The 17,500-nt window shown below is 46.7% G+C and overlaps 1 protein-coding gene across 1 annotated transcript in view; it reads left to right on the forward strand.

The window, feature by feature from the left end:
* The window catches only part of LOC110496897 (gamma-aminobutyric acid type B receptor subunit 1-like), a 154,483-nt gene that overhangs the window by 88,118 nt on the left and 48,865 nt on the right, over positions 1 to 17,500 (forward strand). Inside the window, exons 10-13 of the mRNA XM_036953572.1 lie at positions 5,186 to 5,336; positions 6,047 to 6,179; positions 6,971 to 7,087; positions 13,283 to 13,390. Of these exons, the coding sequence (XP_036809467.1) occupies positions 5,186 to 5,336; positions 6,047 to 6,179; positions 6,971 to 7,087; positions 13,283 to 13,390 (509 nt within the window). The remainder of the gene's footprint in view (positions 1 to 5,185; positions 5,337 to 6,046; positions 6,180 to 6,970; positions 7,088 to 13,282; positions 13,391 to 17,500) is intronic.

Consider the following 17,500-nt stretch of genomic DNA (forward strand, 5'->3'; position numbering starts at 1 on the left):
CGAAGCCAACATCAGCGTGAGCTTTGTTTGCGAATGGTATGAACTTTGAACTCTTATTCACTACAAAAGTGATACCTCCTAGCTGTTGAGTTAGCAACAGCAGCTGCTGTTAGGAAGGAACAGACAGAGTATCCCGTCTACCACACAACAACATTACTACAACGTATCCAATTGACCACCAGAGACATTCTTTAAAGGACAAAGGACTCGGTTGGGCAACACGGCCTTCCATCTACTATCAACCTACCAAAGCGCAGCTCAGAGTAAATATTTATTGCATTTTCCTTTTCCAAATGGGCGGTAATTTAAAATGCATAAGATACTGTATTTACGATAGCACAGCTTCGCCCTTTGTTGCTCAGTCTTCCCGCTCTTTCACTCAAACCCAGCCCCTTTTCTTTTGTGTAACCAGCTGTCATATCTGTTCCGCCCACTAGGGACGTTTTCCTTTATGACGTCATTTGTTATCAATTTATGATTTAATTATGTGTATGTGTAATTCTGTGTGATTAGTTAGGTATTTAGTAAATAAATAGTTAAACCCAATTTTGTATTGCTGATTCAACTTGTTAGCCAGGGTTCGTGTAGATAACCAAGAATTTACAACTTTCAGATGAGACTGAATTAAGATGAGGATTAATATTGACGGCTATTGATGTAAAATATTACTAGGTCTTTAAGAGTTCATTCGGAAGATAACAGCTCTATAAATATTATTTTGTGGTGCCCCGACTCTCTAGTTAATTACATTTACATGATTAGCTCAATCAGGTAATATTAATTACGGATAAATTATTTTATAGAATTGCATGTCATATCACTTAATACACGACACCAAGCTCTGAAGTAAGGTTGTATCCCAAATGGCCCCCTATTCCCTATATACTGTTGTGTACTACTTTGTGCCCTAAACCGCTGCATCTTAGCACTGCAGAATCCCAGGCTAAACCAGCACTGTTACAGCGTCACACACTCCTAGAACAACAGTGAAATATGCAGCACCGAAGCACAATGAAGCATGCAGAGACCATAGAAAAAATATATATTTTAAACACGCTAACTACAGGAGCCTCTATGTCAGAGACAAACACATTCCCATCCCCACCGATCCAACGTCACATTGAATACACTGTCTGACAGGAAGCTGTTATATTTGAGTGCCAATTCACAGAGACATCCTGTACCTGTTCCAGCATCACACAGCAGATGAGCTCCAAGCTCTGTTCTTTTGAGTGCCCCCATTGGCGGTATGGTACTTTTAATGTAGCCTAATTTTGGCCAACTAATTATCTAACCACCGATCAAGTAACATTAGGGACTAAATGTTCAAATCCTGCTACAGGATAATTTTGCTGTGACAATAATGGTCAAATTAAGATCCAACACCTGTACTCCATATTCCAGACTGGAGATGTGGAGCAGTGTGTTGGCGGTCCTACTAACCCCGTTGACCTCTAACTCTACCAGATCTCTCCTACTAACACCGCTGACCTCTAACTCTACCAGATCTCTCCTACTAACCCTGAGTCCAGAATGGGCGAGGGAGAGATCCAGCCTGATTAGCATCTGTCCTTCTCCCTGACAAGACACTGACTCTGTCTGAAATCGGTCTTGCCTACTACTTACTAAAACTACATACTGTGTACTAATCGTACTAAATGCAGTCCCTCCCGCCGTCCCTCCCTCCCTCCCTCCCTCCCTCCCTCCCTCCCTCCCTCCCTCCCTCCCTCCCTCCCTCCCTCTCTCCCACCCTCACTCCCTCCCTCCCTCCCTCCCACCCTCACTCCCTCCCTCCCTCTCCCTCTCACTCCCTCCCTCCCTCCCTCCCACCCTCACTCCCTCCCTCCCTCCATCCAATTCATTCTGGCACATTTAAGTGTATATGACATTTACGTCTTACTAAAACTACATACTGTGTACTAATCGTACTACATGCAGTACTATTTAGAATGTACTGTTTAGTACAAATGAATGTAGTAAGCAACAAATGTCAACATTACTACTCATCTATACTGAGGATTCATCTTCTGATGAGCTGTCGGGTTGATTCCCGCCGTTCCTTCATTTTGGTACAGCGCGTCGTCACCTTCTCTGATTATCAGCTGTTGGCAAACACACATGGGTCTGAAGACCATTCTCTTTCTCAATAGCATGCAGTGAATTCTACTATATGAAAAGCCGAAAAGAGTATGACATCCTGGCATGTAAAGCATACTACATTTAAAAAAAAAAAAAATTCACATACTATAAAACGTAACATTTTCCCATAATGCTATTCACTATTTACAACTCAAGTATGGGTATTCGGACACGGCCTGGGTCTCTCCATCTCCCTTCAGCTATATCTCTCCATCTCCCTTCAGCTATATCTCTCCATCTCCCTTCACCTATATCTCTCCATCTCCCTTCACCTATATCTCTCCATCTCCCTTCATCTATATCTCTCCATCTCCCTTCACCTATATCTCCATCCATCTCCCTTCAGCTATATCTCTCCATCTCCCTTCACCTATATCTCTCCATCTCCCTTCATCTATATCTCTCCATCTCCCTTCATCTATATCTCTCCATCTCCCTTCATCTATATCTCTCCATCTCCCTTCATCTATATCTCTCCATCTCCCTTCATCTATATCTCTCCATCTCCCTTCATCTATATCTCTCCATCTCCCTTCATCTATATCTCTCCATCTCCCTTCATCTATATCTCTCCATCTCCCTTCATCTATATCTCTCCATCTCCCTTCAGCTATATCTCTCCATCTCCCTTCATCTATATCTCTCCATCTCCCTTCACCTATATCTCTCCATCTCCCTTCATCTATATCTCTCCATCTCCCTTCATCTATATCTCTCCATCTCCCTTCATCTATATCTCTCCATCTCCCTTCATCTATATCTCTCCATCTCCCTTCATCTATATCTCTCCATCTCCCTTCAGCTATATCTCTCCATCTCCCTTCATCTATATCTCTCCATCTCCCTTCACCTATATCTCTCCATCTCCCTTCATCTATATCTCTCCATCTCCCTTCACCTATATCTCTCCATCTCCCTTCATCTATATCTCTCCATCTCCCTTCATCTATATCTCTCCATCTCCCTTCAGCTATATCTCTCCATCTCCCTTCATCTATATCTCTCCATCTCCCTTCATCTATATCTCTCCATCTCCCTTCATCTATATCTCTCCATCTCCCTTCACCTATATCTCTCCATCTCCCTTCAGCTATATCTCTCCATCTCCCTTCATCTATATCTCTCCATCTCCCTTCATCTATATCTCTCCATCTCCCTTCATCTATATCTCTCCATCTCCCTTCATCTATATCTCTCCATCTCCCTTCATCTATATCTCTCCATCTCCCTTCATCTATATCTCTCCATCTCCCTTCAGCTATATCTCTCCATCTCCCTTCATCTATATCTCTCCATCTCCCTTCATCTATATCTCTCCATCTCCCTTCATCTATATCTCTCCATCTCCCTTCACCTATATCTCTCCATCTCCCTTCATCTCTCTCTCCATCCATCTCTCTCCACCTCCCTTCACCTATATCTCTCCATCTCCCTTCATCTCTCTCTCCATCCATCTCCCTTCACCTATATCTCTCCATCTCCCTTCATCTCTCTCTCCATCTCCCTTCATCTCTCTCTCCATCTCCCTTCACCTATATCTCTCCATCTCCCTTCATCTCTCTCTCCATCCTTCTCCCTTCATCTATATCTCTCCATCTCCCTTCATCTCTCTCTCCATCCATCTCTCTCCATCTCCCTTCATCTATATCTCTCCATCTCCCTTCATCTCTCTCTCCATCCATCTCTCTCCATCTCCCTTCACCTATATCTCTCCATCTCCCTTCATCTCTCTCTCCATCCATCTCTCTCCATCTCCCTTCACCTATATCTCTCCATCTCCCTTCATCTCTCTCTCCATCTCCCTTCATCTCTCTCTCCATCTCCCTTCATCTCTCTCTCCATCCATCTCTCTCCATTGCTCTTCATCTCTATCTCTCCATCTCCCTTCATCTATATCTCTCCATCTCCCTTCATCTCTCTCTCCATCTCCCTTCATCTCTCTCTCCATCTCCCTTCATCTCTCTCTCCATCCATCTCTCTCCATCTCTCTTCACCTCTATCTCTCCATCTCCCTTCATCTATATCTCTCCATCTCCCTTCATCTATATCTCCATCCATCTCCCTTCACCTATATCTCTCCATCTCCCTTCATCTCTCTCTCCATCCATCTCTCTCCATCTCCCTTCATCTATATCTCTCCATCTCTCTTCATCTCTCTCCATCTCCCTTCATCTATATCTCTCCATCTCTCTTCATCTCTCTCTCCATCCATCTCCCTTCATCTATATCTCTCTATCTCTCTACCTCCACCACTTTCCCTCTCTCCTCTCCTCTCATCCATCCCTGTTTTTCTGTCCCTTCATTTATCCCTCCCTCCCTCCCTCCCTCCCTCCCTTCCTCCCTCCCTCCCTCCCTCCCTCCCTCCCTCCCTCCCTCCCTCCCTCCCTCCCTCCCTCCCTCCCTCCCTCCCTCCCTCCCTCCCTCCCTCCATATATCCCTCCCTCACTCTCTCTAACCCTCCCTCTCTCTATCCCTCCCTCCCTCCCTCACTCCATATATCCATCTATCTATCCCTCCCTCCCTCCCTGCCTCCCTCCCTCCCTCCATATATCCCTCCCGCTCTCTCTCTATCCCTCCCTCTCTCTATCCCTCCCTCACGCCATATATCCATCTATCCCTCCCTCCCTCCCTCCCTCCCTCCCTCCCTCCCTCCCTCCCTCCCTCCCTCCCGCCCTCCATCTCTCCATCCCTCCCTCCCTCCATCTCTCCCTCCCTCCATATATCCCTCCCTCACTCCCTCCCTCCCTACAACGGTTTCTGTCCATCAGCTGTGATTTTAAATGGAGGTCTTGACTCTCTGTGGTCACTAAAGAGCCCGTACCACTCGTAAGAGAAGGGGTCGTGAACCCAGATGTCCTGGCTTTAGTCTCATCCTGATCCCACATACTTCCTCGTCCACCTAGTCATCCCTAGCCTCCACATGGCTCATTCTACCCCTGCACGTCTTTCTCAGGTCGCTGCTATAATGAGATTGCATTCTCAGTCAATTAAGGGTTCATTATAATGATCATTTATCCCCCCCCCCCCCCCCCCCCCCCCCCCGTAGGTCCAGGCCCCCCGGCAGATCAGACCGTGGTTATTGAGGTGTTTAGGTTCCTCTCTCAGAAGCTCTTTGTCTCTGTGTCTGTGTTCGCTGGACTGGGGATTCTACTGGGAATAGTGTGTCTCACATTCAACATCTACAACAGCAATGTCAGGTACGCAAAGACCTGTGTGGTGTGTGTGTGTGTGTGTGTGTGTGTGTGTGTATGTGTGTGTGTGTGTGTGTGTGTGTGTGTGTGTGTGTATGTGTGTGTGTGTGTGTGTGTGTGTGTGTGTGCGTGTGTGTGTGTGTGTGCTTGTGCATACAGCATTTGTTCTCTCCCATTTTCTAAGCGTGTTTGAAATGTGTGAAATACAGTGATTCAGAGAATATTTATTTTGATCCTAAATCCATCACAGATATATCCAATATTCCCACTTCTGGACACATCCTGTTTATCAGTCATTCAGCGTGACTCTTACCAAGGATATTCACATCTCGGTGTGTGATCTTGACAGCTAAATATCTGTATATTAGTCATTCAGCGTGACTCTTAACAAGGATATTCACATCTCGGTTTGTGAGCTTGACAGTTAAATCCCAAAATGAAATTTACATTTGTGACAGACAGCTAATATCCTCATGTACTGTTTCAGGCTGGGTTCTCTGCATGCTGAATGGCTCACACAGACATTCTGTAGACAGAGATAGTGTTCGTGTGTGTGTGTGTGTGTGTGTGTGTGTGTGTGTGTGTGTGTGTGTGTGTGTGTGTGTGTGTGTGTGTGTGTGTGTGTGTGTGTGTGTGTGTGTGTGTTTGTGTATGTGTATGTGTGTATGTGTGTGTATGTGTATGTGTATGTATGTGTGTGTGTATGTCTATGACAGGTACATCCAGAACTCCCAGCCCTACCTGAACAACATGACGGCAGTGGGGTGTATGATGGCTCTGGCTGCTGTCTTCCCTCTGGGCCTCGACGGACACCACATACACAGGAAGCAGTTCCCCGTGGTCTGCCAGGTACACAGGAAGTACACAGGAAGTGGAGCCATACCATTACAGCATTGTGTGGGATTTAGTTTTATGGGCACAGGAAAGCTCTGGGCTGAAAGTGTTTCACTAGGTAAAGATCCTAACCTTAAAAAATAGTAAGGATAATGCTAAACTGACCCAAGATCTTCACCCTACATCTACTGCTAAAGGGATGTGGATCCTACCACTGAGGCATTATGGGGGATTGAGTTTTATGGGTTTGTTAGAATTCTTGTACGAAGACAGTTGAGGTCAAATGAATAACTGCCAAATGAGAACATGACTTTAAAAATGAATTATTCTTTAATAACTATTATATTTAACACATTAATACATTTGAAAATAACTGTTTTTATCCCCCACAAGTTATGTAAAGAAATTATTATTGTTTAATAGATACATAGATATAATTAAATACTATTATTTAATAGATGCATATATATCATTAAATATTATTATTTAATAGATGCATAGATACAATTAAATATTATTATTTAGTAGATGCATAGATACAATTAAATATTATTATTTAATAGATGCATAGATATAATTAAATACTATTATTTAATAGATGCATATATATCATTAAATATTATTATTTAATAGATGCATAGATACAATTAAATATTATTATTTAGTAGATGCATATATACAATTAAATATTATTATTTAGTAGATGCATATATACAATTAAATATTATTATTTAATAGATGCATATATACAATTAAATATGATTATTTAATAGATCTATCTTCTTTCCCCTCTTCCCCCTGGCCAGTTCCGTCTGTGGCTGCTTGGCCTGGGCTTCAGCCTGGCGTACGGTTCTATGTTCACGAAGATCTGGTGGGTCCACACCGTCTTCACCAAGAAGGATGACAAGAAGGAGAAGAGGAAGGTAAATAAAGAGGAGAATGACTGGCTTTCACTCTAGCGTTATCCCAGTAAAGGGCACTCTTCGTCTGTCCCTATAGGAGAACCCTTGTAGGTTGTAGATAGCACCTTGTATATGCGCTGAAAATGATGCATTTTCCCCAACGTGGTATTATCATTCCATATTTACTCTCTCTCTCTACTCCCGCTCTTTCTCTCGAGCCCAGTCCTGTTCTGTAGTCGGCCCCTCGGAGAGATCAAGCTAGTCCTCCCTGCTCTTTCTCTCGAGCACAGTCCTGTTCTGTAGTCGGCCCCTCGGAGAGATCAAGCTAGTCCTCCCTGCTCTTTCTCTCGAGCCCAGTCCTGTTCTGTAGCCGGCCCCTCGGAGAGATCAAGCTAGTCCTCCCTGCTCTTTCTCTCGAGCACAGTCCTGTTCTGTAGTCGGCCCCTCGGAGAGATCAAGCTAGTCCTCCCTGCTCTTTCTCTCGAGCCCAGTCCTGTTCTGTAGTCGGCCCCTCGGAGAGATCAAGCTAGTCCTCCCTGCTTTTTCTCTCGAGCCCAGTCCTGTTCTGTAGTCGGCCCCTCGGAGAGATCAAGCTAGTCCTCCCTGCTCTTTCTCTCGAGCCCAGTCCTGTTCTGTAGTCGGCCCCTCGGAGAGATCAAGCTAGTCCTCCCTGCTCTTTCTCTCGAGCCCAGTCCTGTTCTGTAGTCGGCCCCTCGGAGAGATCAAGCTAGTCCTCCCTGCTCTTTCTCTCGAGCCCAGTCCTGTTCTGTAGTCGGCCCCTCGGAGAGATCAAGCTAGTCCTCCCTGCTCTTTCTCTCGAGCCCAGTCCTGTTCTGTAGTCGGCCCCTCGGAGAGATCAAGCTAGTCCTCCCTGCTCTTTCTCTCGAGCCCAGTCCTGTTCTGTAGTCGGCCCCTCGGAGAGATCAAGCTAGTCCTCCCTGCTCTTTCTCTCGAGCCCAGTCCTGTTCTGTAGTCGGCCCCTCGGAGAGATCAAGCTAGTCCTCCCTGCTCTTTCTCTCGATCCCAGTCCTGTTCTGTAGTCGGCCCCTCGGAGAGATCAAGCTAGTCCTCCCTGCTCTTTCTCTCGAGCACAGTCCTGTTCTGTAGTCGGCCCCTCGGAGAGATCAAGCTTGTCCTCCCTGCTCTTTCTCTCGATCCCAGTCCTGTTCTGTAGTCGGCCCCTCGGAGAGATCAAGCTAGTCCTCCCTGCTCTTTCTCTCGAGCCCAGTCCTGTTCTGTAGTCGGCCCCTCGGAGAGATCAAGCTAGTCCTCCCTGCTCTTTCTCTCGATCCCAGTCCTGTTCTGTAGTCGGCCCCTCGGAGAGATCAAGCTAGTCCTCCCTGCTCTTTCTCTCGATCCCAGTCCTGTTCTGTAGTCGGCCCCTCGGAGAGATCAAGCTAGTCCTACCTGCTCTTTCTCTCGAGCACAGTCCTGTTCTGTAGTCGGCCCCTCGGAGAGATCAAGCTAGTCCTCCCTGCTCTTTCTCTCGATCCCAGTCCTGTTCTGTAGTCGGCCCCTCGGAGAGATCCAGCTAGTCCTCCCTGCTCTTTCTCTCGAGCCCAGTCCTGTTCTGTAGTCGGCCCCTCGGAGAGATCAAGCTAGTCCTCCCTGCTCTTTCTCTCGAGCCCAGTCCTGTTCTGTAGTCGGCCCCTCGGAGATATCAAGCTAGTCCTCCCTGCTCTTTCTCTCGAGCCCAGTCCTGTTCTGTAGTCGGCCCCTCGGAGAAATCAAGCTAGTCCTCCCTGCTCTTTCTCTCTAGCACAGTCCTGTTCTGTAGCCGGCCCCTCGGAGAGATCAAGCTAGTCCTCCCTGCTCTTTCTCTCGAGCCCAGTCCTGTTCTGTAGTCGGCCCCTCGGAGAGATCAAGCTAGTCCTCCCAGTTGCCCCACCGTTGTACTCCTCCAATTGGTCCTACTGGTGAAGGGCCTCCCTCCCTTCCAGGATACCTAGTCAGTTGTACAATACTGGGAGGAAACCAGGAGGAAAGAGAAGATACCTAGTCAGTTGTACAACACTGGGAGGAAACCAGGATACCTAGTCAGTTGTACAACACTGGGAGGAAACCAGGATACCTAGTCAGTTGTACAACACTGGGAGGAAACCAGGATACCTTGTCATTTGTACAACACTGGGAGGAAACCAGGATACCTAGTCAGTTGTACAACACTGGGAGGAAACCAGGATACCTAGTCAGTTGTACAACACTGGGAGGAAACCAGGATACATAGTCAGTTGTACAACACTGGGAGGAAACCAGGATACCTAGTCAGTTGTACAACACTGGGAGGAAACCAGGATACCTAGTCAGTTGTACAACACTGGGAGGAAACCAGGATACCTTGTCATTTGTACAACACTGGGAGGAAACCAGGATACCTAGTCAGTTTTACAACACTGGGAGGAAACCAGGATACCTAGTCAGTTGTACAACACTGGGAGGAAACCAGGATACCTAGTCAGTTGTACAACACTGGGAGGAAACCAGGATACCTAGTCAGTTGTACAACACTGGGAGGAAACCAGGATACCTAGTCAGTTGTACAACACTGGGAGGAAACCAGGATACCTAGTCAGTTGTACAACACTGGGAGGAAATCAGGATACCTTGTCAGTTGTACAACACTGGGAGGAAACCAGGATACCTAGTCAGTTGTACAACACTGGGAGGAAACCAGGATACCTAGTCAGTTGTACAACACTGGGAGGAAACCAGGATACCTTGTCAGTTGTACAACACTGGGAGGAAACCAGGATACCTAGTCAGTTGTACAACACTGGGTGGAAACCAGGATACCTAGTCAGTTGTACAACACTGGGAGGAAATCAGGATACCTTGTCAGTTGTACAACACTGGGAGGAAACCAGGATATCTAGTCAGTTGTACAACACTGTGAGGAAACCAGGATACCTAGTCAGTTGTACAACACTGGGAGGAAACCAGGATATCTAGTCAGTTGTACAACACTGGGAGGAAACCAGGATACCTAGTCAGTTGTACAACACTGGGAGGAAACCAGGATATCTAGTCAGTTGTACAACACTGGGAGGAAACCAGGATACCTAGTCAGTTGTACAACACTGGGAGGAAACCAGGATATCTAGTCAGTTGTACAACACTGGGAGAAAACCAGGATATCTAGTCAGTTGTACAACACTGGGAGGAAACCAGGATACCTAGTCAGTTGTACAACACTGGGAGGAAACCAGGATACCTAGTCAGTTGTACAACACTGGGAGGAAACCAGGATACCTTGTCAGTTGTACAACACTGGGAGGAAACCAGGAGGAAACCAGGATACCTAGTCAGTTGTACAACACTGGGAGGAAACCAGTCTTCAACTGAAACCAGTCTTCCGACATTTAACCCCTCTGAATCAGGGAGGTGCCGGGGCGCTTCCTTAATCGACATCCACGTCTTCGGCGCCCTGCAGGTTTTTACCTTGTCAACTCGAGGATTCGATCCAGCAACCTTTCTGTCACGGCCCAATGCTCTAACCACTAGGCTACCTGCCACCCATGTAAAATAGGGTGTGTGTGTGTGTGTGATAAACATGTTTCTATTTCAAGTAGATAATAGGTGTAAAATGTATTTTCTACTAGTGTTAGGTGATCCTCTACGTTTGCCAAGGCGCATACATTTCCACAGTATCCAGATATGAGGCACGTTTAACCTTTTACTTCTTTGGTCTAAATCAGGGGTAACACAGAGTGTTTCTTGGTAGTCTTAAACAAATCTACTTTCATATAAAGGTATACACGTCACACACGTGGTTATGGGCTTAAAGAAAGAAGACACCTGTACCATGTCAGATATAGAGTTGAAATATATTACATTTTGAGTTTGAATCCCAATATTACACTTTATAAACACCACAGAAGACTGAAATATAACACAACCCGCTTGACATAGAAACACCAATCCGCAGGTTTGTAAAGAAATAATATGTATTAATATTAACAAAATATTAAACATATATTAATATTAATAAAATATTAAACATATATTAATATTAATAAAATATGAAACATATATTAATATTAATAAAATATTAAACATATATTAATATTAATAAAATATTAAACATATATTAATATTAATAAAATATTAAACATATATTAATATTAATAAAATATTAAACATATATTAATATTAATAAAATATTAAACATATATTAATATTCATAAAATATTAAACGTATATTCATATTAATAAAAATATATTAAAATATTAATATTAAACATATTAAGAACATTTCACCCATGAGGCCAATAGAGGGCGATTTGGTCATTTGACTGTAGGAAAAGTTTACATTTACTTCTACCTTTGTGTTTTTCAACTGAATTACTGATATATCTACTACTATATAAAAGATAGTGTAGACTATAACTCGGACAATAGATAGTGAATAGTAGGTCCATCCCAAATGGCACCCTATTCCCCTTTGCAGTGCACTACATTTGACCAGGGCCCTATAGGGAATAGGGGTGTAGGGTAGGGTGCCATTTGGGATGCATGTCCTTTATCGTTCTGCTTACTATGAGGAGAATAGATCGAATTCGAAACAGAACTTTAATCCTCTGGGATAATGCAACAAAATCAATATTACAGTTACGCTATCGGTCCGTTGTCTCTCCTCGCTTTTTATTTTTCTTCTTTCAAACAGTTACATAAAATAGTATTATTACCTATCCATTTTTTTTGGTTTGTCAGTGAGCGCTGCTCGTTGGGTTTTAATTTGATATGGAGCCTGTGTGTTAAATGTTTACGGCCCAACCAGACGCTGTGGTGGGGGGGCAGATTGAATTGAATCTCTGTTTTCTCTGTGAGCTCAGGCTCCAGTCTATTTATGTCATCGTTAATCCCTCACAGTCAAACCGAACGGATGTCTGGGCCTTGGGCCATGATCCCCTGTGTTCATCCACCAAAGGGTTTGTCCAAAATGGGGCCCTATTCCCTATAAAGTACCCCTGGTCAACAGTAGTGTACTGACTATAGCCCTGGTCAACAGTAGTGTACTGAGGGATGGTCTAGAGGACTAGAGGGATGGTCTAGGGGGGTAGAAGGATGGTCTAGAGGGGTGGTCTAGAGGGGTAGAGGGATGGTCTAGGGGGGTAGAAGGATGGTCTAGAGGGGTAGAGGGATGGTCTAGAGGGGTAGAGGGGTGGTCTGGAGGGGTAGAGGGGTGGTCTAGAGGGGTAGAGGGATGGTCTAGAGGGGTAGAGGGATGGTCTAGAGGGGTAGAGGGGTAGTCTAGAGGGGTAGAGGGGTGGTCTAGAGGGGTAGAGGGATGGTCTAGAGGGATGGTCTAGAGGGGTAGAGGGATGGTCTAGAGGGATGGTCTAGAGGGGTAGAGGGATGGTCTAGAGGGGTAGAGGGATGGTCTAGAGGGGTAGAGGGATTGTCTAGAGGGGTAGAGGGATGGTCTAGAGGGATGGTCTAGAGGGGTAGGGGGATGGTCTAGAGGGGTAAAGGGATGGTCTAGAGGGATTGTCTAGAGGGGTAGAGGGATGCTCTAGAGGAATGTCTAGAGGGTAGATGGATGGTCTAGAGGGATGGTCTACAGGGATGGTCTACAGGGATGGTCTAGAGGGATAGAGTGGTGGTCTAGAGGGGTAGAGGGATGGTCTAGAGGGGTAGAGGGATGGTCTAGAGGGGATGGTCTAGAGGGGTAGAGGGATGGTCTAGAGGGGTAGAGGGAGGGTCTAGAGGGATGTCTAGAGGGGTAGAGGGATGGTCTAGAGCGATGGTCTAGAGGGGTTTCCAATGTAGGGAACAGGGTGCCAAAGTAGTGCCCTATTTCCTGTAGTGTACAGGGTGCCAAAGTAGTGCCCTATTTACTGTAGGGAACAAGGCGCCAAAGTAGTGCCCTATTTCCTGTAGGGAACAGGGTGCCAAAGTAGTGCCCTATTTACTGTAGGGAACAGGGTGCCAAAGTAGTGCCCTATTTACTCTAGGGAAAAGGGTGCCAAAGTAGTGCCCTATTTACTCTAGGGAAAAGGGTGCCAAAGTAGTGCCCTATTTACTCTAGGGAAAAGGGTGCCAAAGTAGTGCACTATACAGGGAAAAGGGTGCTAAAGTAGTGCACTATACAGGGAAAAGGGTGCTATAGTAGTGCACTATACAGGGAAAAGGGTGCTAAAGTAGTGCACTATACAGGGTGCCATTTGAAACACATCCTAACTGACCATTCCTCCTATATCCCATGATTCCTTGCAGCATCTGGAGCCGTGGAAACTCTACGCCACCGTGGGGGTGCTGCTGGTCATCGACGTCCTGTCACTCATGATCTGGCAAATAGTGGATCCTCTACACATCACTGTGGAGGTATGAGTCAGATAGTTGATCCTCTAGTCTACACATCACTGTGGAGGTATGAGTCAGATAGTTAATCATCTACACATTACTGTGGAGGTATGAGTCAGATAGTTGACCCTCTACACATCACTGTGGAGGTATGAGTCAGATAGTTAATCATCTACACATTACTGTGGAGGTATGAGTCAGATAGTTGATCCTCTACACATCACTGTGGAGGTATGAGTCAGATAGTTAATCCTCTAGTCTACACATCACTGTGGAGGTATGAGTCAGATAGTTAATCCTCTACACATCACTGTGGAGGTATGAGTCAGAAAGTTAATCCTCTAGTCTACACATCACTGTGGAGGTATGAGTCAGATAGTTAATCCTCTAGTCTACACATCACTGTGGAGGTATGAGTCAGATAGTTAATCCTCTACACATCACTGTGGAGGTATGAGTCAGATAGTTAATCCTCTAGTCTACACATTACTGTGGAGGTATGAGTCAGATAGTTAATCCTCTACACATCACTGTGGAGGTATGAGTCAGATAGTTAATCCTCTAGTCTACACATCACTGTGGAGGTATGAGTCAGATAGTTGATCCTCTACACATCACTGTGGAGGTATGAGTCAGATAGTTAATCATCTACACATTACTGTGGAGGTATGAGTCAGATAGTTGATCCTCTACACATCACTGTGGAGGTATGAGTCAGATAGTTGATCCTCTAGTCTACACATCACTGTGGAGGTATGAGTCAGATAGTTAATCCTCTAGTCCACACATCACTCTGGAGGTATAAGTCCGATAGTTAATCCTCTAGTCTACACATCACTGTGGAGGTATGAGTCAGATAGTTGATCCTCTAGTCTACACATCACTGTGGAGGTATGAGTCAGATCAGTGGTGGTTCTAGCTTGGCTCCATGGAGAACCCCCGTTCAGAGGCATTAGTACTCTACAAAGTTAGAGGTGCGCCATTTGATAGATTCCCCTGCTCCCCCTACCTCGGGCTTCCAGAGGGGAGACCTGAGGTCAACCTACCCCCGCCCCCTTACCTCGGGCTTCCAGTGAGGAGACCTGAGGTCAACCTACCCCCGTCCCCCTACCTCTGGCTTCTAGTGAGGAGACCTGAGGTCAACCTACCCCCGCCCCCCCTACCCCCCTACCTCGGGCTTCCAGTGTGGAGACCTGAGGTCAACCTACCCCCGTCCCCCTACCTCTGGCTTCCAGTGAGGAGACCTGAGGTCAACCTACCCCCGCCCCCCCCGTCCCCCTACCTCGGGCTTCCAGTGAGGAGACCTGAGGTCAACCTACCCCCGCCCCCCCTACCCCCCTACCTCGGGCTTCCAGTGTGGAGACCTGAGGTCAGCCTACCCCCGTCCCCCTACCTCTGGCTTCCAGTGAGGAGACCTGAGGTCAACCTACCCCCGCACCCCCTACTCCCCTACCTCGGGCTTCCAGTGTGGAGACCTGAGGTCAACCTACCCCCGTCCCCCTACCTCTGGCTTCCAGTGAGGAGACCTGAGGTCAACCTACCCCCGCCCCCCTACCTCTGGCCTCCAGTGAGGAGACCTGAGGTCAACCTACCCCCGCCCGCCTACCTCGGGCTTCCAGTGAGGAGACCTGAGTTCAACCTACCCCCATCCCCCTACCTCTGGCTTCCAGTGAGGAGACCTGAGGTCAACCTACCCCCGCCCCCCCTACCCCCCTACCTCGGGCTTCCAGTGTGGAGACCTGAGGTCAACCTACCCCCGCCCCCCCTACCCCCCTACCTCGGGCTTCCAGTGAGGAGACCTGAGGTCAACCTACCCCCGCCCCCCCTACCCCCCTACCTCGGGCTTCCAGTGAGGAGACCTGAGGTCAACCTACCCCCGCCCCCCCTACCCCCCTACCTCGGGCTTCCAGTGTGGAGACCTGAGGTCAACCTACCCCTGTCGCCCTACCTCTGGCTTCCAGTGAGGAGACCTGAGGTCAACCTACCCCCGCCCCCCTACCCCCGCCCCCCCTACCTCTGGCTTCCAGTGAGGAGACCTGAGGTCAACCTACCCCCGCCCCCCCTACCTCTGGCTTCCAGTGAGGAGACCTGAGGTCAACCTACCCCCGCCCCCCTACCTCGGGCTTCCAGTGAGGAGACCTAAGGTCAACCTACCCCCGTCCCCCTACCTCGGGATTCCAGTGGGGAGACCTGAGGTCAACCTACCCCTGTCCCTCTCCCCATCTCATACTTCTGAGTGGGAGACCTTCCCAGGCAGTAGCCTGCCTAGCTCAGAAACTAGAGCTCGGGGCTCGAGAATCGGGGCTCCCACACCGACAAGGTTAATTTACCCACAGTCCCACATGGTGACATGATATCAATGACTTGAAGTGCAAATGAGCGATAGAAAACCAATCGGGCAAATGTCACCATTCCGATTTTTTTTGTGTTGGCGCCCCGTGCCGCCCCCGGCAGGTTGCCGCGGCTGCCCATGGCGCCTATACTTAAATCCTATACCTAATTCCTATACCTAAATCCTATACCTAAATCCTATACCTAAATCCACCACTGAGTCAGACAGTTGATTCTCTAGTCTACACATCACTGTGGAGGTACAGTGGGGCAAAAAAGTATTTAGTCAGCCACCAATTGTGCAAGTTCTCCCACTTAAAAAGATTAGAGAGTCCTGTCATTTTCATCATAGGTACACTTCAACTATGACAGACAAAATGAGGGGGAAAAAATCCAGAAAATCACATTGTAGGATTTTTAATTCATTAATTTGCAAATTATGGTGGAAAATAAGTATTTGGTCACCTACAAACAAGAAAGATTTCTGGCTCTCACAGACCTGTAACTTCTTCTTTAAGAGACTCCTCTGTCCTCCACTCATTACCTGTTTTAATGGCACCTGTTTGGACTTGTTATCAGTATAAAAGACACCTGTCCACAACCTCAAACAGTCACACTCCAAACTCCACTATGGCCAAGACCAAAGAGCTGTCAAAGGACACCAGAAACAAAATTGTAGACCTGCACCAGGCTGGGAAGACTGCAATAGGTAAGCAGCTTGGTTTGAAGAAATCAACTGTGGGAGCAATTATTAGGAAATGGAAGACATACAAGACCACTGATAATCTCCCTCGATCTGGGGCTCCACACAAGATCTCACCCCGTGGGGTCAAAATGATCACAAGAACGGTGAGCAAAAATCCCAGAACCACACGGGGGGACCTAGTGAATGACCTGCAGAGAGCTGGGACCAAAGTAACAAAGCCTACCATCAGTAACACACTACGCCGCAGGGACTCAAATCCTGCAGTGCCAGATGTGTCCCCCTGCTTAAGCCAGTACATATCCAGGCCCGTCTGAAGTTTGCTAGAGAGCATTTGGATGATCCAGAAGAAGATTGGTAGAATGTCATATGCTCAGATCAAACCAAAATATACGTTTTTGGTAAAAACTGAACTCGTCGTGTTTGGAGGACAAAAAATGCTGAGTTGCATCCAAAGAACACCATACCTACTGTGAAGCATGGGGGTGGAAACATCATGCTTTGGGGCTGTTTTTCTGCAAAGTTACCAGGACGACTGATCCGTGTAAAGGAAAGAATGAATGGGGCCATGTATCGTGAGATTTTGAGTGAAAACCTCCTTCCATCAGCAAGGGCATTGAAGATGAAACGTGGCTGGGTCTTTCAGCATGACAATGATCCCAAACACACCGCCCGGGCAACGAAGGAGTGGCTTCGTAAGAAGCATTTCAAGGTCCTGGAGTGGCCTAGCCAGTCTCCAGATCTCAAACCCATAGAAAATCATTGGAGGGAGTTGAAAGTCCGTGTTGCCCAGCAACAGCCCCAAAACATCACTGCTCTAGAGGAGACCTGCATGGATGAATGGGCCAAAATACCAGCAACAGTGTGTGAAAACCTTGTGAAGACTTACATAAAACGTTTGACCTCTGTCATTGCCAACAAAGGGTATATAACAAAGTATTGAGATAAACTTTTGTTATTGACCAAATACTTATTTTCCACCATAATTTGCAAATAAATTCATTAAAAATCCTACAATGTGATTTTTTTTTCTAATTTTGTCTGTCATAGTTGAAGTGTACCTATGATGAAAATTACCGGCCTCTCATCTTTTTAAG

Source organism: Oncorhynchus mykiss, chromosome 18 (assembly GCF_013265735.2).
Source record: "Oncorhynchus mykiss isolate Arlee chromosome 18, USDA_OmykA_1.1, whole genome shotgun sequence".
In the NCBI taxonomy this organism is placed as follows: Eukaryota; Metazoa; Chordata; class Actinopteri; order Salmoniformes; family Salmonidae; genus Oncorhynchus; species Oncorhynchus mykiss.